At 43.5% G+C, this 26,827-nt stretch overlaps 1 protein-coding gene and 1 long non-coding RNA gene across 4 annotated transcripts in view; one reads left to right on the forward strand and one right to left on the reverse strand.

Annotated features, from left to right (window-relative positions):
- SIAH3 (siah E3 ubiquitin protein ligase family member 3) overlaps nucleotides 1-25,019 on the forward strand; it is a 65,956-nt gene extending 40,937 nt beyond the window's left edge. For all 3 annotated transcript variants that reach the window (XM_048295321.1, XM_048295320.1, XM_048295322.1), the window contains one exon: nucleotides 24,210-25,019. In XM_048295321.1, the coding sequence (XP_048151278.1) occupies nucleotides 24,210-24,803 (594 nt within the window). In that variant the 3' untranslated portion in view covers nucleotides 24,804-25,019. The remainder of the gene's footprint in view (nucleotides 1-24,209) is intronic.
- Nucleotides 561-13,521, reverse strand: LOC125321901. Its single transcript, XR_007201756.1, has 3 exons — nucleotides 13,316-13,521; nucleotides 12,443-12,661; nucleotides 561-626 (listed from the first exon to the last, which is right to left on the reverse strand). It is a non-coding gene; the product is annotated as an uncharacterized LOC125321901 (long non-coding RNA).
- Nucleotides 25,020-26,827: the final 1,808 nt, after the last annotated feature.

Raw genomic sequence — 26,827 nt, forward strand, 5'->3', positions numbered from 1 at the left:
TTTTTTTTTTTTACCTGCAGTATGGAGTCTGTGGCTCATTGGTCTGGAAAATATTGTGCTTGTCTTTGGAAAATAGCCAGGCTTCCATAAAATGTCCCTCAAGTAGAAACTCCCAGTAGGCTTATAAATATTGTCACCTGCATTTTAGAGCTGGAAAAACCAAGGCCTTTCTTAAGTTAAAGCAAGATCTGCGACACAGAAAAGAGAAAATTCCAGTCTCTTCTTTTTTCATTAAGATGTTCTCAGTAATTTTGTGGAATGAGAGATGAAACCTCTTCTGAAGTCACGGAAAGTCTCACGGGCTCAGCACTTAGAGGTTCACACCTCCCATTAGCTGAAAGAGGGGACTTTTTTTAAAGCTGATCAAAATACATTTGATGTTGAAGTTACAGAAAGCCATTAATTATCCTGGTTTTGGAGATAATCAGTCCAGGCACCTGTTACATGCAACAAACAGCAATACAGTGCTAAAAAAAGAAGAAAATTAAATGTAAACTGATAGCATTTATAGTTAGGAAAAGGTGTCCTTTGAAGCACAAACACTATTCCTTATCTCACCCGGAAGTCCATGGGCTTTGTGAGAACGTCCCAGCTCCTGGCAGGCCTGTTTTGCTAGCCCAAGCAGTCTAGAAAATAAATAAAGAAAGTTACTTTCAAGTCTGTGCTGCATCATCTCAAGATTGTACTAAACTTGTTATACAAAATAGAAAAAAATGAAGACACTGTTGAGTGCCTGAGGGCGAAAGTGCAAATTTCATGCAAGATGCCTCTGTTTGTCCCCAAGGGCAGTGCTTGGGCAGTGCCTGTGGGATGCTGCCTTCCAGCTGTGCCTCTGCTGGTGCTGGTCATGCAGGGGAGACCTACAAAAAATGCCTTCTGCTGATTACTTAAGAGGAAGAGAGAAGTTTTGATTGAATTAAGTCTGTGGTAGAATTTACTTAGGATTAAATTGCAGCTAAGTTTTATGTTCCTTTTGAATGACTGGGAAAACATTGTGTTCATTTCATTTATCCACCTTTGAATCAGAAATGGAGAATGGATAGTCCAAGTGGGAGATGGTTTCAGTGCCAAAATGTAGGGACTGATTTTGTTCTCTTCCCTGTGGATGGGCAGGTAACAATCTCAAGGCATGAAAGGTGCATGGCAGCAGCTCTGGAGCTCAGCCTGGCTCTTTGGCCATTCTGCAGACTGAGCTCCCTGGAGAGCAGCAGAGTAATTGTCCTGGAAGTAGACAAATCTGCATTTCTCTCATCACCCGAACACAGAAAAACTGATGATAGTGCAAGGTTTCTACTTTTCTCCTGTCTTTTTCTTGCTCTTAGTATAGCCAAGTGGTCTGCTGTTAATGGACATGCATCAAACTGCTTGAGACAGCATGTTCAGCACTGGGAGCAGGAAATAATCATTTCAGGGCCACTGCTAAGAAAACCTGTCGAAGTGTCTTGGGGCAGAGTGAAAATCTAGTACTTGGGGATTAATTATCTGGAATTTAATGAGGCCAAAAGCTAGGTAGCAATTAAATGTAGATGGAGAGAGTAGTTTCATAAAAGACTTCAGTGGTGAGGCTGGCTTAAAATATTTTGCTCTCCCATCTCAGGCTGTTACCAATATTACTGGCTTTAGGGATGTGCTGTGAACCAGACCGCTGAAGGGATCTGCATTGCAAACTCTTTTGGGGGATTATATGTGAGGTGTGACATTTCAAAATTAGACTCAGGTTTCTGCCAAATTGCAGGAAAGAAGGAGATGTGTGTGTGTGTGTGTGTGTGTGTGTGCAGGCAGCACATATGCCCTCACAAACATCAACATAAATGCGTTGCAGAAGTAATGTTTGCACAGTATCAACATCTAAGATTGGTGGGTTATGTGTAAATAAAAGAGGCATGGGAAGTAACCTCTGTCCTGAAGCTAAATACAAATGACTTTTTCAGCTGGTTAGGGTTAGCTCCCAGCACAGCAATTTCACCTTGGAGAGACATAGCTAGGGTGGTGCAAAGAGAACCGGGGAGTGAACTGATTGTTCAGGTGTGTGGATGAGCAGGAGTTTTATTTTTTTATGGACACATATGCATAAAAGGAGGGTGATTTTTAACAGTAAATTATACTTTGATAAGTCAGCAGGAAGTCCTATTTTCTTTCTAATTTATGTTAAGCCATGATCATACCGCTGTACTCAGCACTGGTGAAGCTGCACCTTGAATCCTGTGTACAGTTCTAGACCCCTCACTACAAGGAATACTTTGAGGGGCTGGAGCTTGTCCAGAGAAGGGCAACAGAGCTGGGGAAGGGTCTGGAGCACAAGTCTGATGAGGAGCAGCTGAGGAAGCTGGGGGTGTTTAGCCTGAAGAAAAGGAGGCTCAGGGGGACCTTATCACTCTCTACAACTGCCTGAAAGGAGGGTGGAGACAGATGGGGGTCAGTCTCTTCTCCCAGGTATCAAGAGACAGAACAAGAGGAAATGGCTTCAAGTTGTGCCAGGGGAGGTTTAGATTGGATAGTAGGAAAAACTTCTGCCCTAAAAGTGTAGTCAAGCATTGGAACAGGCTGCCCAGGGAAGTGGTTGGGTCACCATCTCTGGAGGTATTTAAAGGAGATGTAGATGTGGTGTTTAGGGATGTGCTTTCATGGCAGTCTTGGCAGTGCTGGGTTAATGGCTGGACTCGATGATATTAAAAGTCTTTTCTAATTTAAACAATTTAGTGCTTCTAAGAAATATGTGCACAGTTCCCATCTACTGCTTTTAAGAGAAACGTTGCACAGTAAAACTCTTGACCACTGTATGACCTGCCATACAGGTGTCTATGTGACATTAGCCAAAATCCAGTCCTAGGCTGTTTCATCCAGTCCAGTTTTTCTGCAGAGTTCACGTTTCCCTCTGAGTACAATAACAACATCACTTCAGTTATTGCTGTTGGAGCGAGCAGATCAGACACGCTCCCTGGCATCTCCATACAACATATTAATTCTGATTATGTAAAATATTACAACAATTACTGCATCAAACAAGATGCAAACAACAGGATTAAAATGCTATGGCATGACACATATAATATGAAATTATAGACACATTACCTGACTAGGTATGTGTGTATATATTAATTTGCATAAGGGACCTAGGAAAAGATTTGCAGCATCAAAGATCATTTTATTTTTTAAATCAGGAATCAGAATATAGCCACTCTGGGCTTGAGCAAAGCCCTTTCTTGCCACTTAAAAAAAGACTGATGGTTTTCTTACAGCCATGGATCAGCTCTCCATAACATATTTTGTTTTTTAAAGCTGTAATGAGATCAGACATAGCTCAGCTTTCCTTAACTCTCCGTGGGCTTGTACCAACGCAGATGTTCATTAAGAAGAGATAATGGTTTAAAAGCTCTAATTTTGTTACCCTCTCTGCCATCTAAACTGATCCTAATGTGATTAGGAAAGTCCTTTCTTACTTAGGCAGGGTCAATTTGTCTCCGAGGAGGTAGGGAACGGAGACATTGAGGGTGCCAGCGCTGGCTCCGTGCTCAGAAATGTTATCGTGGCGGCAAGCAGGCTTGTTAATGCTGTGTCCTTCATCACATCCTAAGGCAGGGGAGGGCAACTCACTTCAGTCTTTCCTTATTTATCTGCATTTATCTGGAAGCAATGGGCTGCCACATTTCCACAAGTGCACTTTATACAGAAAGAGGCTCCTAAACCTGGTCACTGAGGTTGCACCCATCACATCTGATCTATCACAGCTTCACCTCAGTGCTGTGGAGGAGCACAAGAAACCCAGTGCACCGAGAGCAAGCTGCAGAAGCGTTGGCACAACACATTTGGCTTCCAGAGTTCCTAAGCTTTTCATGTCACACAGAACCAGACAAGAAGTTACAGCAGTCATAAGGAAGTTTAGCTTAAGGTCAGAAAACACCAGGGTGCTCCCATGTTGGAACCCTGGATTCTGAGAGTTTCAGCCTGTCAGTGCTGAGAGGCAGTGATCCTCAGAAGTACACTGTATTCGATCCAAAACCCTGGGAAAAGTTTCCTAAATTGTGTGATAACACTGAGGTTGTTGCTGTGTAATTAAAAGTTATATCACTGGGTGAAATATGTAGAAATGTAGAAAATTAGGTTTAGAAGATAAAGGTAATAATAGGTTACAATATGGAGGATTTTGGGTGTGGATTTATGTCTTCTTTCTTCTCCTTCTTCACAAATCTGAATGTTCTGTCATTGGGTCAAAAGTACCGCACTGCAGAACATGAAAAGTTAGTAATTGGATTGTAAGTAAAAACATATCTCATAATTGGTTAGTTTAGACTTTAAAAAGCTTGGAAAATTAAAACTCATGGCCATTTTCCACCCTGCCAACAAAGAGGCACACGCTGTGCAGCTGTGTTACTGATAAGATATAATAAACAACTAAGTCTGAACAAGAATACTCGCTCTCCTGCGAGTCTCAATCCAAACTCTGAGTAAAAGAACTCGGAACGTAAAAGAAAAAGAAGTAAAAGTGATACTCCCACACTGTGAGGAGGCTGTGTGAAATAATAATAGCAACTGAAACAGGGAGAAAGTTCTAAAGCCCTGTTGCTGCAGTGTTGGCCAATGGGCCAAGATTTGGCTGCAAGTACAGGGAACATCATGGGCAGCAAGTTGCAGGCTGCAGGGTCTGTGTGGGCTGTGGGGTCAAGAGAGTTTCAGAGCTATGTGCCACAGAGTGGGGAGGGATCAGCAGGGAGGGAAGGGCAGAGCTGTAGGATGAAGCCCATTGGAGTAGATACACGTGATACAAGTGATGCTGAACGTACCTGTGGTCAGGCCACATCAGCTCTGTTTTGGGACAGCCTCACACCAAGGGTGTATATGGAAGGGTTAGAGAGAAGAGCAGTTCTCTCCTGCTGCGTTCACCTACAGCAGGCCTGGGTGGAGAGAAACACCGCTAAGCTTTCATATGGGCATTCTCATCTGGCTCTGGCGTGTAAATCACCACTTCCCTCCTCTGTAGTTCCCCATCAGATGTCACAAACAAACTAATTTCCAAAAGATGGTGTTACTCTATTCCTACTGCAGTTGCTCCACTTCTGGCTTTTTTGCCCTTTGTGGTGGGGTAACCCTGTCCAGCAGCTAAGCACCTGCAATCTGCTTGCTTACTCCTCACCAGCAGGTTGGGGGAAAGAATCAGAGTGAGAAAAACTGAAATCTTGAGCTAAAGACAGTCTAATAAGAGAAAAAAGAGAGAAAACAAAGAATGGGTAATGCAAATACAGTCACTTGCTGCCTCCCACCAGCAAACCAGTGTCCAGCCGGTCTCCAAGCAAAGACTACTTTGAAAAGAATACCCTCTCCCCAATTTATTGACGAATATGACATTCCAGAATGTGCATTTGATCATGGGGTCACCTGTCCTGTCTGTGTCCCTTCCCAAGTTCTCGACCAACCCCAATAAACTTGTTGGGAGGAACCAGAGTGATAAACAGAAACCTTGATGTTGTGCAAGAACTTCTCAGCAATAACTAAAATGTTTGTCTTTGACCAGCACATTGATTTGTGTTCTGGTCACAAATCCAAAGTCCGGCACCAGAAGGGCTTCTGTGAAGAAAGTTAATTCCATTCAAGTTGGATGCAGTACTCCTTATTTGATTTCACTCCACACTCTCAGTGACTCCCGCCTTCTTGCACACTGCTCTTTTCTGGTGCCAAATATAGAAGATGCCTGACTAGATGGAGAGCCCCATTTTACCCAGTGGAGAGAAATAGGCATGCCTAGAGCAGATGCAAAAGCAGATCACAAGGTGAGTCCGTGCTATTTACTTTGACTGTTGGGAGGTCCTATATTGACTAGATAATGGGCAGATGTCTGTGAACCTCAGATGTCAGGTAAGGTGAATCAAACTTGTTGTCTCTGAACCCTTTCAGTGATGTCAAAACTTTGAGACATAGAACACAAAGCTTTAACCAGATTTCTTTTTTTGAGATCGTAGACACTCTAGCCCAATAGACTGTTGCCTTCCACTACCAGAATTGTCCACATCTTCAAAGATATTTTGAGTGGCTCTTACTAAAATCTGAATGTTTGCCCTTAAAGAGTCCACAGCATCATGTACTACATACATCACTTTCCATGTGTGTACAGGTAAAATACAACTTTGGCTGTGTTTTTTACCCATATGCCTTTGTGGTAAACTTCAACACCAACAAATAACAATGGAAGTGTTTCATTCTCATTAGGTGGAGACATGACAACAATTAAGAGGGAGGACAAGAACAAAGAAAGCAGATTTCCCTCTACTGGTCATGCTGGCTTTATGTACTGCAGAGAGGAAACAGTAACTGTCCCTTTCTAGGTCACTTTGTTCAGGCACCTTTTGCTATGTACAGAGAGATCCTGTAAGCAGAATACCCACAACTTTGAAGTATAACACAGTTATTTATTTGTTGGAACAGACAAGGGATAGCTGGGATTTAATGTGTTGCCAGGCTAAGCATTAGAATGCTCAGTGCCTTCGTAAGATACCTGAGGAATCCTTGCTGGGCAAGTAGTCAGCCATCAGACAGGGAAGGTTTGCACTTGTGACACATTCTCAGTGCTGCTGAGTTTCCAGTTTCCAAATCTCTTTGTTGCCATCTAGGATTTTATATCTTCCCAAGGTGGTGCTTTTCTTCTTGAATCCTGGAGTTGCTACCTATCTACCTGCCCCTACAGAGCAGAGTAATTCTCTGTAGTCAATAGACTGAGATACCCCACGTTTTCAGTGGTCCCCTAGTAAATAGGGGATGGATAAGTTCCCATGAGGGATGCTGGCTTAGTCAGTGTGGGAGAAAATTGTGCTATTTCCTTTACCTGTTCATGAACATGACCAGCTGGGGACCCAGGGCAGGATCTATCTCCTAAAATACAATTAGAGGCTATTTGGTCACTGACTCCAAAAGACTCATCTGATCACTTAGAGACAATAAGAGCTGCTACCGTACACCAAAGCTGCCACTGAAAATATGTAAATGTACCCAGTGTGCCTCTTTGCCCAGGGCTGATGTCCCTGGACCATCTCGCTCAGCCCTGTGTCTCCCACTTGTACCTCCCCAGGTGCAAAATCAAATAATCTCATGCTCCCCAATGGACTAGATCCTGTATTTAATTTTTGGATGTACCCAGCACAGACTGACAGTCTAGAGGACAGGAAAAGACACAGTTCCCTAGCAGCAGCTTTCAGTCTGTGTTTCATCCATTGCTTACAGAGCAACTTAACAAATAAGAAGTTTCTCTCAAAAGAGAGGGAGCTGCATCTCCCACGGAAGTGCCCTAGTGGTGAAACAGATTGAAGCAGGGATCCCCTTCCACTCTTTCTGTTGAAGCAAGGTCGTCATACAGGCAAAAACACAAGCATCTTGGGATAGAAGAAATATGATTCCATACCTATGTCTCTTATGGAAACAGTGAACCACAGCCTGTTTTTTCTGTCTCCTGCAAAACACAATCCACAGAAACTAGGGCTCAATTCTAAATTTATCTTCCTTCACATCAGCACACAAACTGTGAAAGCCTCTGCTGTCCCCATGTCTCCCTGTTCATAGCAGCTCAGCTCTGTGGAATGGCTGCAGTGGATCTGTTCTGGCTTTGTTCAGCTAAGAATTTGGGTTTATGTGGTTCACCCTTTCTATACAGTGTTTTTTCAAGGTACCTGTCATGCTCAGTGCCGGAGAAAAAGCAATAGCAGAAATAATGAGGGTGGCACAACAGTAAAACAGCCAAGTGAGAAATGGACCACTCCGGTGCAAATGGGACTCATTCTGGCCACTCAGCATCTGCCCTTTTCCCAGGAGCCGCAGCTCCGCTACCAGTGATGTCTACAAAACCTTGAGGTGCCTCCACTGAATCATGATGTCACCTGCCCACAGCTGAGCATGTTCAACTGAGTGTGACCCCTCACCAGGTGTCTGCAGTTGTGTGGATGGGATTTGGATATATAATGAGAAGCTAAGTTTACTTGAGATACCCTTGCTCCAGAGTGTCGATATCAGGAAACAAATGACATGACAGGAAATAATGCACTCCTATGACTACAGTATACACTTAAAATTAATTCCCTGTAACTGAAACTGATGGTTCACATAAATCTCACTCTACTTTTAAGCTAGGACATAACCTCTGCTTAATTGATATTCGTGCTTGAAGACGAAGAAATCAATTTGGCATGTTCAAGGAGACTTTTGGTTTTTTGCATAGAAAGTCTTTCCCTGGTAAATGAGTTCATCTTTTTATAGGCTCAGTTTTGTGAAACAGAAGATTCACCTTTAATAGTTACACGCATAGATGTAGCCTTTCTTGGTAGGTTTGGAAACCAAAACACCTTCTGGATGCACCTTTTTCAAGGTCAAATGCCTGGGTATATGTAAACTTGCACATTCAGTTCCCATTCTTTCACTCACTTTCTCACTACTCCAGGGTGAGATGCCCATTGGTAAGTGTTTATCGCTGTGCACACGATCAAGCCCTGCGGAGGCACCTGCTGAAATGGGGGTACGAGACTTCCATTCCCATTTTATTGTTCTTTAACCACTTTAACATCCTCAGATTCAGGTGAAAGTGAACAAATTAGGTGGGAAAGCTCATTTTAACATCAAGCCTGCAGTGTGGGCATATCAGCATTAAAAAATACAATGTGTGAGAAAGCTCAGCCCCATTTCTGACTGACTGGAGTTTGGATGTGGTTAGCAATGCATGCTCACAAGCATGCCCTTCCTTAAAGCTCTGAACCAAGCAAGTGGAAGAGCAAGGAGTCTGTGCTAGATTTTGAAATGAGCTTGTACAGCAGGTTTGGTGCATGGTTATCACGCCTTGTTACACGCACTGCCTCATGTCCTACAATTTATGTGCTAAGTATTTCTAATATAGCAACCGCATTGATTTCAAGGGCAGTTTGCAAAGTGGTGTGATTCTGCAGCTGACAGGGAAGGTAAAACCTGAATGCCCTCTTCTAGACATAGAAGGGCTGCAGTACGGCTGAGGAGTTGAAATCAGTCCAAAAGAGCTGCTGACAAAATGTGCTCTTGAAGGAAGAGAGGTTTTTTACATAGTGCATTATGAAAACAAACACATACCTGACATGCAACTGCATCTTGACATAAGATGCCAAAAGAAGAAGCCTTTCACAGGAAAGTGCTTATTATTTTCACTTTCAAATGACCAAGTGCTTAGGAAAAGTGTCAAAAGAAGTCCCTGAAGGCTGACAGTCTCTGTGGAGCCATTAACCTTCAAGAGCTTGGGAAGCAGGACACAAACTCCCCTGATGTGGATTTTTACCTCTCGCCTGCACATGCTGAGCCACCTCTGGGTGTGGGAAATTCAGATGTGTTCCACTCAACTCCCTTTACAGGCAATGGACAGAAATAACCAAGTGAAACCAGATTCAGGACAATGCCAGACCAAACTGGGAAGTAAGTTTAGCTGTAACTCTGCCACTCTATGGCTACAGATGGTTTAGCTCAATCCTGATGCTATTCCATGCAGTCTTTTCTAAATTTTCCACCTGCATTCCTTTAACTGCAGTCATCTGTGTAAGGTCAGTAGCAAGGAGCTCCAGCAAAAGGACATTTGCAAGTCAGTTTGGGCTAATACCACTGTCACCAATGTTCATTTTCACATGCGACTCTTAAAAAAGAGTTGTAGGTTACCTTGCTGCCTATTTTAATGCAAAGAATTCTTCTTAACACTCTTTTTAACCTCAGTTTCTCATCCTGAAACATTCATTCTCCTCTCATCTTCTACCAGTGTCACCCTAATGTCCACCATCTGGAGCTGTGACTATGCCTCCCCTTTGCTGTTCTCTTACTGTCCTTTCTACTTCATTGCCTGAGTTACATGACTTGAAAAATAGTAGTCAGACATCACTGTCACCTGGGCTTGGCACCTTTCTAAGTACAAAGGAAATTAAATATTGAGCGGTAAGAAGTGACTGTGAAATGTGGATCAGTATGGCAGATCACCAGAATGCTGAGGACCTTGAATTACAAGGGTTTTTTCTTTAAACCATTCTCATTTCACAAGACCATCTATGTATGCACTCTGTACGCAAGGGCACTACCAGGCCCACAGCACTTAACACAGCACCCAGTCTTCTCCACAATCTATTAATTTGGATGATCTCTGGCTGGTTCAAGCCACAGCTGTTTCAGACCCTGTACAGCTCTGCTGCTGCTGATTGCCATTCTGGTGAAAGGAAGAAAGCAGCATGGGTCTGCTCCTCCATTTACTTAATGTATCCTCAATAACATTGCCCCGTAATATATCTGTTACAATCAATACTTGATATAATTTTAGCGAATGGTGCTGGAGCAAGCCTGAAAGCTAAAGCAAATCTTCATGTAAAATAGGCAGCAGAAATAAATGGGGAGAAAGCTCATGTGGAAAGCAAAGTAGAGGTGGTACTTTCTGTGTCTGCAGATTTGCTCTGTGACAGTGCGGACAGACCTCTAGGAGTGAAAGACAATGGGACAGTTTTTCATCTTAAGACTGGAACAACAAAACAACAACAAGTCAACTAATGACTATTAGTTGATTAAGTGGCAGGCAATTATTACAATTTTCTTTCCTTCAGTATGTGAGACAAGGCCAGGGTACTGTGTCACGCAATTTAGAAAGGCTGGAGAGTCAGGGTAGATTGCAGGGAGGAGAGCAATGCTGTTGGATCAGGGAAGGCTGACCCAGGGTGCAGCTGGAGCACAGGCTCAGACCAGGGTGGGTGCTGTTGTGCAGGTGTGATGGCTCCACAATCTGTCTGGGGGCAGGAGGGTCTGAGAAGAAGCCAAATATGTGTGTCTTGAGCTTGAGACTGTGCAGAATTCCTAGGGTCTAATTTTGCCTTCACACAGCTCAAAGTCAGGTTATCCATTCTTCAATATTTCCCCTAAATCTTGGAAGCTATTGGTTTCCCTGCACTGAGGATGCTTTCGAAGGAGACCAGCTTTGTTACTTGACAGCAGGGACTGGTCTTCAATCAGCATCAGACTAAGAACACAGGAGTCTGTCACGGTGGCTGCTGTTGGGAGCAAACTGTCCTATGCACTTACCTCCTTTTGATTCAAAACCTCCTTGGTGGGCAATTTAGCTGCAGGCAATGACAGAGGGAAAAGGGCCAAGTAAGCACATGGCTAACTGCTGCTTTGCCTCTATGAATTCTGGTATATGGCAGCTAGATTGCACTTCCAGGTAGCAATGGGAGGAAGCCTGTGCAAGTGGAAAGTCCTGCTAGGCTCTACAATTTGGGCCCACAGCTCGAGGTCCTGTTGGCACTGAGCTTTTCCCACATGTAATTCTAGAAAGAGCCTGTGGTAAAGGCAGTGTTCATCTCATTATCAATTCAATTTTTGTCATAGCCCTGCTAGGCTCTTAATTTCTTGTGTTAAAACAACAGATGAGATGACCCAACTGCAATCTCTAATAGGTATCATGGGTCAGTAATCATTCATTTGTTATAGTGCATCTCACCCAAAGGACAGAGATGAAAATTTGTCGTCCTAATGGCAAGAGCTGTAAATTAGTTTTATTTCACTGTTAAATCTAGAGGCCTGAAAATTAAGATGACCAGCCCTTAGCTGGGAAGAAAATGTGTCAGCTCAAGGGATTTTCTGCATTAAGCAAATAGGCAGCTCATAATCACCCATTAAACAGTCTCAGTGGCTGTGTCCTGACACCCTTGCTACTCAGAGTCTGAGTGACTCTCCTGATATACTGAACGTGGTGAAACTTTGCAAGCCCGATGTCCACTTGTGGGCCAGTGACCTCAGCTCCACTTCCCAGCCATGGAAGAGAAGTGAACATCTCCTGCAGGTGCTCAGGGTAATTTCATTTTTCCCTGAAGATGGACACATTCAAGACAGGGATGACGAATTTCTCTGTGAAGGTACATCTTATCTCTGTTATTAAGGGAGCTTCAGATGAGCAGGTCAGATTTGAACATGTTGATCTTTTAGACATATACATTTAGATGAGGCAAATTCTGCCCAAAATTTAGCCAGTTGTTTGTCACAGGTGGTTCTTCTGCTGAATATTATCTTTATCCTCAAAGTCTTTGCAAACCCCATGGGTCTAAAAGATATTATTCTGAATTAGCATGGACTCACTGTGGATTTGGAAATTACAGGGTAAGCCACCACTGCACACTTATAGGGTACAAAGGAGGGAAAAGAAGGGGTTTAAAAACAGATGGAAGCTCTGTTGACAGGGGCATAAAGGTACCTAACAGCCTTCACTGAGCAAGAAGCTGCTGGTGAAGTTGTAGAAACAGTTGAGTGGTTCCTCCTGGGAGTGTGGGTGTCCCTCTCACAGTCACTTCACCCATTCTTCATGCTTTTGTCAAGACAGACTGCACAAAACACCACACAGCCATTCCTGCTTGTTAAGCCTGATCCTGGAGGGCTGCCCGGAGCTCTCCCAGCCCTATCTGAAACCAGCAGGGGATACATTACTCACCCCGACTGACGCAGTTCCTTGCAGGAAAGCCGTGTTGTTCACTGCAGGGTCGCATCCCAACAGGGAGCAGGGATTGCAGCAGGAATCTCAGTGGCCTGAGGGCACCCTCAGAGGGTACTGAGGCTGTTGCCCTCTCTCGCATCTGTCTCAGTGTGAGAGATGGGAAGCAGATGTTCCCTCCGTCCCATCCCTGAGAAACTACACTTCCTCTGTGCAGCCCTTTGGGAAGAAGGAGAGAAGTTTATCCTGGGAAGGAAAGGCTGAAACATCTTCAGAGTGATGAAATGAGTGGTCTCATTTATAATGTCACACAGAAAGCTCTCTAAAAAGCTCTCTAAAGAAAGCTGAAAATAAATTTTAAAAATCTACCCCACTGTCAAATCCTCAAAACCCATAAGTGTATCAGAATAGTTGTAAAATTACTCACTTTTATGATGTGCAAGTTATAGAGTACTCTACATCCAGACAAGTTTATAAGAACAGTTTTAAGCTGCCTGCATGGGGAGGACCTGGCTGAAGTTAAAACATAAAACCTTGCCACAAGAAAAGTGAGGGTGTGAGGAGGGACATCAAAGAGTGAGAATGGCTTTGAATAAGGAAAGTGGCCCGCTGTCCCCTTTTCCTGGTGCTACACTTGCACTGAAGTAGGGAATTTTAGAATGGAGAACCAGAGAGACCAGGGCTGATAGAAAGAGCCTGTGGTGCTGCAGCCAGAGCTGCACAGTCTATGCTAATGGATTTCTGACTTCAAAAATAACTAGACTCTAGGGACTGCAGCTCTGCTGGGTAATGGGTCTCTCACCTCTGATTGTGCCTGTTTTCCCCATGAACAACCTCATCATTCCCTGGTGATATCCAATCAGTAAGCCTCACCTCAAAGCCTGGTAAAATCACAGAGCAGATCCTCCTGGAAGATGTCAAAACCTGTGGAAGGCAGGGGTGTGATTAGAGACTGCTCAAATGGCTTCACCAAAGACAAATCATGCCTGAATATTTTGGTAGCTTTCCTAAATGGAGTGACTGCATCAGCAGACAAGGGAAGAGCTATGGTTGCCATCTATTTCAGCTTCTCTAAGGCTTTTGATACAATCCCCCGCAATATCCTTACCTCTAAGTTGGAGAGAGGTACAGGGTTGACAGATGGACGGTTAGATGGATAAGGAATTGCCTGGAGGGTAGCATCCAAAGAGTAACAGTCAATGGATCAATATCCAAGTGGAAACCAGTAATGACTGGTGTGTCCCACAAGGGTCCATCCTGGGACCAATACTATTTAATATCTTCATCAATGATGTAGGCAGTGGGATCAGTGCACCCTCAGCAAGTTTGCAGACGACATCAAGCTGAGTGGTGCCATTGATTCACTTGAGGGAAGAGATGTTATCCAAAGGGACCTTGACAGGCTTGAGGAGCAGGGCCTTGTGAATCTCATGAAGTTCAAGTGCAAGGCCCTGCACCTGGGTCAGGTCAGTCCCAGGTATCAATACAGGCTGAGTGGTGGATGGGTTTGGAGCAGTCCTGTGGAAAAGGACTTGGGGGTACCTGTCCATATAAAGTCAGATATGACTCAGCAATATGCACTTGCAGCCCAGAAGGCCGACCATATCCTGGTCTGTATAAACACAAACATGACCAGCAGGTCAGAAGAGGTGATTCTGCCCATCTACTCCACTCTTGTGAGACCCTACCGGGAATATTGCATCGGGCTCTGGGGGTTCCCAGCACGAGAAGGTTGTGAACTGGTTAGAGCAGATCCAAAGGAGGGCTATGAAGGTGATCAGAGGGCTGGAGCAATTCTCCTGTGAAGACAGGCTGAAAGAGATGGGGTTGGAGAAGAGAATGCTTCAGGGAGATCTGATCGCAGCTTTTCAGTTTATAACAGAGGCTGATAAAAGCAATGAAGAGACATTTTTTACCAAGGCCTGTAGTAACAGGACAAGAAATAAGAGTTTTAAACTGAAGGAGGGCAAGTCTAGATTAGACATAATAAAGAAAATTTTTACTGTGATTGTGAGACAGGGGAACAGGTTGTCCAGAGAAGCTGTGGGTATACCCCATCCCTGGAATTATTGATGGCCAGTTTGGATGGGACTTCGAGAAACCTAGTCTAGTGATAGATGTCACTGTCCATGGCAGGGTATTGGGACTAGATGATCTTCAAAGGTCCCTTCTACCCCAAACCTTCTGTGGTTCTGTGGTCCTACACTCCCTCTCGCTGCTGGCACAGGAGGTCAGAAGGCAGGTGCCAGCAAGCTAGGGGATGCCAGGGCATTCCCCCGAAAACAGCAGTGCTGCAGGAGGCGCAGCATGGAGACTGACTGACTCAACCTCTCCTGGATTGGATAGACAGTAACTTTCCATAAGCAGGAATATTAACTTAGAAGATTGTTGTGGATTTTAGTTTTTTTTTTTGGGGTTTTTTGGATTTTTTAACAAAATCCTTTAATCTTCCACTCTTTTAATAGCGATGGAACATTGTCTTCTCTGGCTAAGCTGAACCTTCCTTTCTGTTCTTTCTTTCTACCTGCATCCTCCCCATGCAAAGAAAACTTCTAGAAGAGCTATTCTTTGAGAATTTGAGGGGGAGGATGAAGAAGGAACAGGCTATGATTTACACAAAATTAAAAGAAGTATTTGAGACACAAGCCAAGTGTTCCCAGAGAAATGCCCTTTTCCTTGCTGCAAAGAATGTATCAATGAAGAATTCGCATATATTACACAAACTAAATTAATTTATCCAGACTTGCCATTTGTTTTTCATGCCCAAAGCTAACAGCTCACATGGATTTTCTGGGTTGTTTTGTGATTTTTTCCCCTTTCTTAAGCTTGACTACACAAATTCAAGACAAACTTTCATCTGACAGTGGAATAAGAATGAATTTTGGATCGTCTTGTAACAGGGAGACTTTTCTTTCAGTGACACACTTACACACAAGGTACCCAGAGCAAGAGCAAGGTGAAGGTCATTAGTGGAGAAGAGGCAGAGATGTGCAGGGGAACGGAGAGTTACTCTGAGCTGGAAATAATTTATTTCCCCCTCTTCTATAACCTGAGTGTGACCCCCACCGCACCAGGCCATTGTGGGTGGGTTTGAAATGCCATTGCTTGCTGGAACCAGCAATGCCTCAGCAAGAGGGAGACAGGCATGACTTTAAGACACCCTTGCATTTCCTCAGAAACAGCCCTCATGAGAAAGTCTTAACTAAAAATGTCGGTGTTTTATGGCTCATACATTGCTCAGTGACTGCTACAGAGGTGTATACACAGGCACAGCCTGAGAGACAGGACAGGGAGACAGGGTTGGCAGCCCTGTGCTCCCTCCCAGCCCAGTGTCTGCACTTCCTTGTGACCTGTCTGGCACAGGCTTAGTTGCACATTGCCCTGTGACAGCTGTCAGAGCAATGTGACATAGACCACAGAGCAAATCCTTGGCCAGAGGGGTGCATAGATGGGGTTGGAGACACTGGTCCCAGCAAGAGAGGCTGCGGGCTTGCTCAACAACCACCACGTCATCCCTTCTCTCCTTCCAGCAGACTGGTAATGTTTGTGCCATCCTTTGGCACTCCTGGGATGCATCTCTGAAAGAGCAGTTAATGGATTTACATGCCATGTAATTGTGATAGCTGGAGATCGTCTGATGGAAGGGGAGAATTTTGATTTTCTCAGGGTGGATTTGCTCTAATTATCTCAGATGACACCAGCAAATCTGCTTCTCTTGGAGACATGCTGTTACTGTAGTAACTTGTAAATGAATATCAAATGACGAGTTATTTAGAGGCAGTCTGAACTGCTAAGTTTATGAGCACAGTGGGCAATAATTTCTTCTTTCTTTTTTTTTTTTTTAATTCTTTTCCATATTAATTTATTTTTCAGTGTGAATGTAAACCACAAAATCAACAGGTCAGATATAGGGCTCTTGTGAACTCTGCCTTCCCTATCAGACAGAGCAGATGCAGCTTGGAAGTGCTTTATCACTTTACTTTTAATTAAAGCCTACAATGGTTTTGCATTTTGTGAGCAGGCTTTATCCAAAATACAAAGTGGATAAAGGATGAAGCAAATCTTCAGATAACTCTGGGTTTTTGATTATCTCTTTCGTACATATGCGGGCTGCTCACTCTCTCACCCAGAGCCAGGATCAGCAGTGTCTCATGAACAAGCTGCTGATAAACAGTAGTTGCACCCTGCCCTTCTGGAGAAAGAGCTGGTAGTGTGTTCCTTGGCTTCTGATACTTGCCTTGTGCGGCCAAAGGGGATGGCATTTAGAGGCATCACTTTTGCTTAAATCAAGGCATAAAATCTTCTTCTAGTCCAAAGAAAAGATGGTAAATATCTGCATGCCCCAGTGCATCAGCAGTTGCAATGCAGCATCAGACACACTGTGCTATGGTTTGCTGTCCCTGCACTGCACCCAGTCCTAAAATGCAGCGGAGAGAATACAAGTTGCAAGTCAGGTCCCAAGGGCATGTCCCACCCTCCAGCGTAGCTTTTTATTTTGACTAGCAAATAACTGCCGGATGCTCCACAGAAATTGCCCATGCACATGGTTTTGCCTGTATCTACTCTGTGTATTTTATTTCTCAAAGAGAGCATGGAAAGTGATCTCAGGTGAGATCCATCAAACACAGCAGCTAAATAGGGATCATTTTCCTGGGTGTCCATGACCCTGCTGCAGCATTGGCTGGGAGCCAGCAAGGTGGTTCATCTCCCTTCAGTCTGAAACATGGGAAGTTTTGGTGTCCATCTGGGCTTGAAAGGGTTCATCAAATGTAGTTTTGAAGTTGGAGAGATGGAAAGCATGACCTTGCTCCAGCCAACCATGGGTCTCTCTCAGAAAGCATCTATGGACTGAAATGTTTTAGTGTGGATCCTGTTTATATTTCATTATAATTACATTGTTTTCAATATATTGAAGAAAGTTGAGTTTATGGAAGTTTTTTGCTTGCACTTCAGGAGTGCATGACAGTTAATGCTGAAGAAAAAGATTTTTGAAAAGAAAGCAGGAGGATTTAATTTGAGAATAACATCTCTCTTTCCACCTGGGATACATTTAAAATGCTGAATCATAGATTTGCTAGATCTATCACAAAACCAGTGGGTTTTTTTCCAAAATACCTCTATACATATGTGGCTTCATCTAAAAGTTAGGTTCGTCTGATAGAGACAAGTGTGTTGTGCAGCATGGACATGTATTAAAGCTGTATTTTCTCTTCATGCTCAGAGGTGTGTAATTAGCATGAGGACAGCCATTCACACATCCTGTGCGCTGTGTCACCAAGTCGTGCCTGATTATTTTGCAAAGTGAGATTAGTAAAATGAGCTTGAAGTTGTCCTCTCACTGCCATTTGATAGTAGGGAAAACAAATCCTTCCTCTGCCAAAGCTGCAACTAATATTCAGTACTTAAGAAATTCAACTGATGCATTCATAATGAACAGGATTTTGTGTAATTAAAATTTTAAATAAATCCCCAACATGAGCCCTGGCTTGGATTTCTTAATTTCAGATATGGAAGTACAGCTTTTGACAAAATAAGTTGAGGGGGTTGGGTTTTTTCTTCTTTTCTTTCATCTGAAAGATTTAAAAAACCTCATTAGCATATTAAAAAAGAGCAGAAGATAAATTAAATGGAGACCAGGATTAAAAGACTCACTACTTTCTTCATGTCACCTTTGTAGTTCTTTTGAGCTTCTGTCCCTGTGAGGTGGGTGTAAGTAACGTGGAGGTGGATGTTAGTGGGTGGCAAAGCTTTTGTGAGGCAGAAAGAAGCTGAGGATTAGAAAATTATTTGAGGCAGTTTCCATACAGATGAGAAGAAGCAGTCAGTCCCTGAGAAGCCAAGAAAGAGGAGGAAGACAGTAAGAAAACTGAAAAAATGGCACATTTCACTGGCAAAGAAAATGCCGATTTGTTTCAGCAGAAACCCTAGAAGTTGCCACGGTTGCTGCAAGTTGCTGTAAACCCTGCAAGCTGCTCACTCAGAGCAATCCCACAGCTACAGCCCAGGGCCCCTCCTTGTCTGCAGAAATCTTTAGGTCAAAAATCCACTGCGGTCTCACGGCTCATTTCCAGTTGCTTGCCTACCTACAGGGTGACTGTATCTCTTGTTGTTCCTTGTCACAGGCAGGGTGGTGGAGGAGATGAGGTAAATAATAGCACGTTATTAAGGAGTTCCTGTAGCTGTGAGGAAGCCCGCCTTGCCAAGACTCAGACCTGATTTGCAGGTAGTCAAATCACTTGTAGCTGCAGCCAAGGTTAATGGAGGGTGGATTTTGAAAATATCAAGTGCTCTAGGAGGCAGTTCTACTATGAAAAATCAGGGATTGGGTGATATAAGATGGACAACAAAATATGGTCAGTACACTTAGATATTTAATCTCTCTGTGCCTAAATTCTTTGACCCCAAAGTGAGAAATAATACTGCCATTTTACCTACCATAACCCAGCCAAGAAAGATGTGGATGAAGAGGAAAGAGTTTGGATACATGGAAGGAGTAGTTTCCTCTTGGGAGGAAGATTAGTTTGCAGTGTCTCAGGGTGTGCTAAGGTTGGACTGCGGTAGAGAGGGAGCACTGTCTTCTGGTTTGTGCTGGAGTGTCCAGTGGCTTTATTTACATCTTTGCAGTTTTCTATGTGGCCCTGCTCAGAAGCCCCACTGTGGTGGCCTTCAGACAACACCACTGACTGCCCCAAGCAAAGAGCCCAGTGAATGGGTGAATTAATGAGTGTTTGCAAAGTGTTTGTGACCCCTGGAGAAAATGCAGTTGCATGGGTGTGAAGTGTCTGGAAAAGGATGATTATTTGCAGCACCTGCTTTGCTGTCAGAAACCCTTATTTACTGGGCAGTGAACCAGCCCCTGTCCTCCTTCCTTGGGGTGTTCTTGGCACGCATTGGTGCTGTTCACAGGGATGCAAAAGGCTGATTTTTGCACATTACACGCATTACAGTAAGTAAAAGTATGAATGAGGCATCCAGGTTTCCAGTACAACAGTGAGGAACACTGGAAAGTGCTGAAAGGTGACACTTAACCTTTACTCTGAAGACCTGAGCAATGTTTATTCTTTTACAATGTGGTGGTGCTACTCACCCTCCTTATATTCCAGGTCATCAGTGTCCAGGCCCTCCCCCATGGGATGGGAGGATTGCTTGTAACCCTTTCTCACTCTGCACTGTTTATTTTGAGCAAATTCACCATTTTCAAGCCAGAACTTCAATGGCAGGGCATTTGGCTGCTCAGGGCAGCAGCTGCATTTGCTTTCTCTGCTGAAGCTGTGCCAATGCACAGTAGAGAAGCAGGGCTTGAGGGATGGTGGTGTATCCAGTGCCTGCACCCCACAGGGCCGTGAGCTCAACCAGCAGAAGTGCAGTGTGGGTTGCTTAGTCTGTTTCCACTATTTTCACCATAGCTGACCTGAAGACTTCACTAGTTCAAACACAAAAGGTCTCTGAGGGCATAAGGAGCAATAGCAAAGCCCTTTCTCATGGGTGGGTGCCTCAGCTTGGCTGCTGCAGACTCTGATATGTGTTTGTGTATTCTTTACCTCTTGGAGATCTTTAACTCTTGGATCTACCCTTTATCCTTTCCCTGAATTTTCTATCCTGTCATTGGAGCTGTAATGATGGTAGGGAGCCATGGATTTACACCCTCATGTGAACAGGCATCCATTTCTCTCTCCATGGGCTGCATTGTCTCTGGCGCAGCAGGAGAAGCCCACAGAGGTACAGCTCTTTCCTGACTAAAATAAGGTTGTCCTTCTGTTTCTTGTCTAGAAACCAGTAAAACATCTGTGGGTCTGTGCTGAGGGTGGGTTTGGTCCTGTCTGCATGTAGAGAGGGTGTCCAGGGGATGTTCCTTCAGCACCTCTTGGAATCAAATGAATTGCGCTCCAGGGCTCTGCATGGGCTGTAAAAGGAGCGGATAGTCTTCAGAGTTAGGGACCTACTCTTCAGACATCAAAAGTAGAACAAATGTGTCACATCTAAAGCAATTTGCTGCATTTTTAGCAGAAAACCTGTGTCCCAGTCCGAATCTAGTCATCGTTTGGTTGGGGGCTTTTTCCATAAGAAAAGCACCGTGTGTTTATAAATTGCTCTTTGCCAAATTACTTGTTCTTAAAAAGAGCTGCTCTGTAATAAGCTGCATCATTAAAAAGAAATTTTTCTATGAGCAGCAGAGCCTGGTTTCCTGTGGTTTGGTGCCTCGTAGTGAGATTATGTTGTGTCTAATGAGGAGCACTCTGGCTGAAGCCTTTTCTCCTGTTCATAAAGACACTGTCTCATGTGGGTTCTCTGGTGTCTATAATCCATTTGGGACCTGCCATTGTTTAGGTTCACTCCTATCTGTCAATGTAATACTGCCCACGTGGCAAGCTGTTCCTCCCTGGAGACATGAAAGGGTCATACTTCTCTACCCTGGTGCCTCTTCTCTCAGACATGGTTGAAAATTAAAGCATTTGAGAATTCCATCCCATCATTCAATTTGATTGAAACTGGCCAACAGGCTAAAAGATAATTGAGAATAATACTGGACTGACACAACAATATAATAAACCTAATTTTATTAGGTAATCGGGCAATAAATAGTAGAAAGTAAACACTGGAGCAGATTAAACATGGAATAACTGTTCATAAATATTTATTCAAGCATTTAAATACACTCAAGGTGACCATTTATTGCCTGTTTTGAATTTCAATTTTAGCATTTCAATTCACAGCCATATGAATGACCAAGAAGAGCACAAACACCCTGATAGTTACACTCATACCTCAAAAGTAAATGTAAAATAATACTTTTCTCTGAGGCTTCTTCTTTTTTTTCTGTGAAAGGGAATTATTAAATGTTTCTTTCAAAATAATACAAATTTAGAATTTTGAAACAGGAGTGTTGAACAATTCAGAAGCCAGATTTTGAAGATGGTTCTTACCAAGTCAGAGAATAAAAATAGATCACATGGTTTTTGCTGGGTTTCCAGAATTTTCAATAAACCTGAACTGAACAAAGTTAGACCAGAAATCCTTTGTTGAAGTGATTTGTGGAAATATTTCAGAAATGTGAGTTGTGAAAGGGAATTCACAGTTATGTTTACGCACACAAACATTCATTAGTTTAGGAAAGAAGAAAGATATATTGTTTAAGTTGCTCATTGTAATTTATTTTTCCAGTACCTGAGCCATAGAAACATGTTTGTCATAAAGAGATTTTTGAAGATATTTGTATTTTCTTACCTTTGATGCAGTTTAGATGAATGAGCTACCATGCTCCCCATGCTTCTCAAATTAGGAGAATGCATTTCTAAATTCAATTACATCCTCAGTGGAAATGGTTTCTCTGACTCTGGTAATCTTTGGAGAAGAATTATATACAGTCTATAAAGCTTCAAATTTCAAAACCTAATTTTGAATGTTAGTCAAGAGGTTAATTTAAGATTCATCTTCCAAAAGGGGAGTTAAATAAAACTGATAGAAGGCTGGAACTTGTCGAGTGGCTAAGAGGTTTATCAGCATGTGAGTATGAGTTCATTAGTTTTAATTAGTATAATCACTAATGTTGCATTAACAGTTTGGTGAGAGAAGGTAATTGCTCACACCCACTGTATTAGATTGGGAGATTAAAATTCATTTTATGAGGCAATTAGCATTTCAGGGATTTTTTTTAAAAGGCTTTTATGATCTGCCATTGCAGTAGCCTCCTTCACCAAAAAGAGTTTAAATTAACCATAACTTTCATCCTAATGGGATGCAAAAATTAATGTAGAATTAAGTGTGAACCAGTAATCCCACTGCGATAAGCAGGCAGCTAAAGCCACAAACCTTGATTAGTTTATAATGACCTGTTTTATTTCCCAGACCATGATAGTCATTTATCTGTCCTCAATTCATTATCTTCTTTGAAAGTTTATATTCTTGAATTTTATACAGCAAAACAAATAAAATATGAGGAAGGGAAAAGTAGAACAGTACTACTGAAGTAATAATTGTCAAAAGAAAAAGCTGCCAGTTTCAATAGTAAGGCTTAACTAGTCAATTATTCTTCATATCAAATGCCAGAGGAAGAAGAAAAAGCTCCCTTTGACATCCAGTGCCTTGGGAAGAGACATGAATTTCACAGCAACAGCAATCACAACCCTGCTCTATCCATCACGTCCTTTGGCAGCTACTGACACAATGAGAATGGATGGAATTGTCATCCTGGTTGGCAAGGAAGCCCTGGTCATCTGAGAGTTAGGACAGTTTACCCAAGAGATTGCCTTCCAAAACATCCTGTAAAGAAATGTACGGGTTCTGGTGGGAAAAACTGCTTACAGCAAGGCTGTACTGAAAGGCTTCATGGTATCCATAACGAGATGAGACAACGGACCCTTTGCAGCAAATCTACCACCTGTTACATTGGATTATGCTTGGCCCTATATAAAACAAATCTCTGCTCAAGAATCCCAAATCTGCTATGACTTGGATGTGGCATGGAGGAGAACAACTGCTAAGTGTTAGAAAGATAATATAGTTCATGTCATTTTGGGTACATATATTAGAATGAGGGGACGTGGAGCGGTATTTGGGGAATTACATTTATCTTCCTAGGACATGTGCTAAAGCAAAATGTACATATATGGGTACGTACTCCTATTAATGGATATAAGAGATGTACCCTTATAAGAGGAGTTCAGAGAGAAAAAATGTTTAAACAGCCAAAGTTTAGGCACAATTAGGCAGACTGGATCTCAGTCTCTCTGGCATCAGCTGGTGTCACCTTTAGAAGGTGAACTACTCCAGCTAAGGTCTGAGTCCTGCACTCTAAGGGATGCCTCACTCTACAGGCTGCAGAGACAGTCCCAGGTAACCAGGTTTTTGTCTTGGGTGGCTGAAGTAAGTACTTAAAATTGGGTAAGATGAATCATGACCAGCATGCCTGTGCCTTAGGGTTTGTCTATGCACACAGTTACTGTGGGGAGACATTACTCTTCCTGAACAACATTACATGTGAATACACTTTTGGCTGAGTAAGACTTATTTCCCTTCAACAACATCCACTTGAGAGAGGCAGAGCAGGTTGCTTTTTAGTCCTCACGTGGAATTCTTCTGCAAGAGCTGCTGCCTTTTTAGCAGGCTGCCCCACCTTAATCCAAATTTAAATTAGTATAAAAATGCCCTAAATTTGCCATCCAATCACCTTTGAGAATAATTTAAGATTTATGGTGGTAAGAGCATCAATTAGGCACAAATGCATTGACCGAAAAAAATAGTGATGGTATCATATACAATAAAAACTGACATTTATTTCACAAATTATGGATGTAATAAAGCCTATTGTTTCAGGAAAAATGCCTGTATTTGCCCGTATGTTTCATTAAAGAATAATAATGCCATACATATTTCATTCCCTTGTTCTGAGCAGCGAGAGTCTTAACTCTATAAAATGCCCCATGGTGTCCTTGCTTTGTTGGGTTGTTTTTTCCTTTTAATCAGATTTTTCCCCCTGAACTAATGAAATTGCTCTTTAAACACATACATCATTTTCATTTGAAGTGACTTATCATGACGCAAACAGTTTGTCTCTTCTCCTGGAGAAGAAGGCAACTGCCTTCTCCTGTGGCTGTGCAGATCCAGGTCAGGACTGCTTCTGATCCTCGGAGTGCTGAGTTCCCTGCATTCCCACTGATGCTGCCTTAGGTGGAGTATGGATGACTGATGTCTGTGGGGTCTGCACCTTGCATATCTGCGCTGGTTTCTGGCCCACTTGCTCTCACATGTAATTTCTCTCTTCCCGTAGTATGCACCGACCCGCTGTGCAGCTGCGCAGGTGTCCACGGAGCAAGGCATCCTTCCTCCCTGCCATCACCACGAAGCAGTGCACGACCCCCAGCTGGTTCCCTGCACGTGCCCGCTCTTCTCCTGCCAGTGGGAAGGGCACCTGGAGGTGGTGGTGTCCCACTTGAGGCAGACCCACCGCATCAACATCCTTCAGGGCGCAGAGATTGTCTTCCTGGCCACAGACATGCACCTGCCCGCACCCACGGACTGGATCATCATGCACTCTTGCCTTGGCCACCAGTTTCTGCTGGTCCTCAGGAAGCAGGAGAAGTACGAGGGCCACCCCCAGTTCTTCGCCACGATGATGCTGATCGGCACACCCACCCAAGCCGACAACTTCACCTACCGGCTGGAGCTCAACAGGAATCAGAGGCGCCTCAAGTGGGAGGCGACCCCCAGGTCGATACTGGAGTGTGTTGACTCTGTCATTTCAGATGGGGATTGCCTTGTGCTGAACACTTCCCTGGCTCAACTCTTTTCTGACAACGGAAGCCTAGCAATAGGAATTGCAATAACCACCAGCAAAGCGCACAGCTCTGAAGCTGAAATGTGAGGGGGAGGAGGAAGAGGAGGAGGAACAACAGCAACAACAATGGTGCTCTAGCTGCCTTCTGAGAGCCAGAACTCATGGACTTTTTGGGGGGGGTCTCAGGTCTTTTATGGTATTTAGTACTCGTCCACAGTGGGCATTATGTAAACATCCCGTGGTTACGGTCCCTGTGTCATGTATTTACTGTTTTGCTAATACAATTTTATGAGAAATTTTAAAGAGGCTAATCAATTTATTGTCATCCTCCAGCAGCACTGGAAACAACACTTGTTAATGAAAAGTGCCCCAGGGTGACTCGCAGAAACCTTTGGTCTGACCATGCTATGCAAATACGTTTCCTTCGCTGCCTGCCTAACTGGCAGGAGGACCCTGTGCCTGATGAAAGGTCAAGTACTCTGCTAAGGGACAAGAGCACCCAGGTTTCCATATTAGCGATGGTGATTTGACTTCTATACTGTGGGCACAACCAAGCCCTGTGAGAGCTGGCAGTTTCAGAGCTCCCTTCGGCTTCTGAGGAAACAACTTCACCACCCAAAGAGTGAAAGATTAGAAGAAGAAGTCACCCCTTCTGCTGAGCAGGGGGCTGGGAAGCCTCATCCTGCATTAAATCAGGAATGACAGCTAGTGGGGTGGTCACTGTCAGCATAGTTAAAACTCACCCTTGTATCATAAACAGCAGGGAGAGGTTGCTAGATGGTCTGGCCATAGGATGGATATAACCATACCCAGCCATTGGGGCATTCACCTTTTTAGTTGCTATTTCCTTAAGCATTCAAAAAGAGATTTTCAGATAATAAAAATACAAGAAGGGTCCTAAGCTGGGTACTGATCTTGCTATTGAATTCTGTGCCAGTTAGACCCTCAGTTTGTGCTGCTAAACATTGATTTAAAGCAATATAGACAGAATATCTGTTTGTTAATTGGCTATGAGATTTGAAATGCACTCCTTTAAAAAGAAACTCAATGTTTTTTCCCTTCCATACATCTTGCAGACGGAAGGGTGAGGGGCGACTGTCACTTTCTTCTCCTGAGGGTATTTCACAAACAGCAATGGTCACAAAAAGACACAACTTTCTCCCTTGGATGGTTCCTTGGGGGAGAGTTGGAGGCAGGTGTTGGCCATCTCCTGTCACTCATTCCCATCTGCAGTCAGGCCTGTTTCCTCCACAGTCAACAGCAGCGGTGAAATCCCACTGCGGTAGGTGACGTGTTAAAGGAAGGGGCTCAACAGATAGTGTGACACATGAGAAGCATGGGAAACTGTCTTTTCCTGTTTTCCCTTCTGTCTGTGTGTGGCTGTGGTCTGGCTGCTCCTGAATGCTTTTTCAAGAAACATCTGGTGGGTTGGGTCAATTAGTAGCTAGAGAGACTGAGGATCATAGCTTGAGTCCCTTGGAAAACCAAGGAGAGGGGGGAAACAAGCTAAGAACAGTCCTTCAGTGTTTCAAAATGCATCTCACTCTAGATTTGGGTAGGCAAAAACACTGGTGCTGATCTCTCCTACCAGTTGCTCTCCTGAGAATTATTATAAATGTTGCATGACGTAAAATGAATTGCAGTTTTCCTGAGATGAATGCCACGCGGGTAAATGTCTTCTGAGGCATAGATGCACCTCACCTCCTTACCTGGATTTTCACAGCAGGTCAGAGAAGGGTCTCTTCAACAGGCTGCTCATGGCCACAGAAGCTGAGGTCTGAGGAAGTCTCAGTCTCTGTAAGAATGCACTGGAGCACAGCTTCCCAACTCTCCCAGCTCAGAATGTAGGGGGCTGAGGGTGGCATACTGATTTGCAGCGCTTCCCTGGAACACACAGGCTTCAGAGTGGCTGGCTTTTCCCTGTGATGTTAAATATTCAGAACCAGCAAATGCTGCCCTTTCCCGAAATGATAGCAATAAATAAATCATTGGTGTTTTTGTGGACTGAAACTGGCTTCTCCAGCTCCTCTAACAGTTATTCTGCTGCTGAATTAAAACAAAGCAAAAGCAATTAAACCTCAATAAAAGCAGTTCCTCTAGCTTTAACTTCC

The sequence above is a fragment of the Corvus hawaiiensis genome, chromosome 2 (genome assembly GCF_020740725.1).
Source record: "Corvus hawaiiensis isolate bCorHaw1 chromosome 2, bCorHaw1.pri.cur, whole genome shotgun sequence".
Classification (NCBI taxonomy): Eukaryota; Metazoa; Chordata; class Aves; order Passeriformes; family Corvidae; genus Corvus; species Corvus hawaiiensis.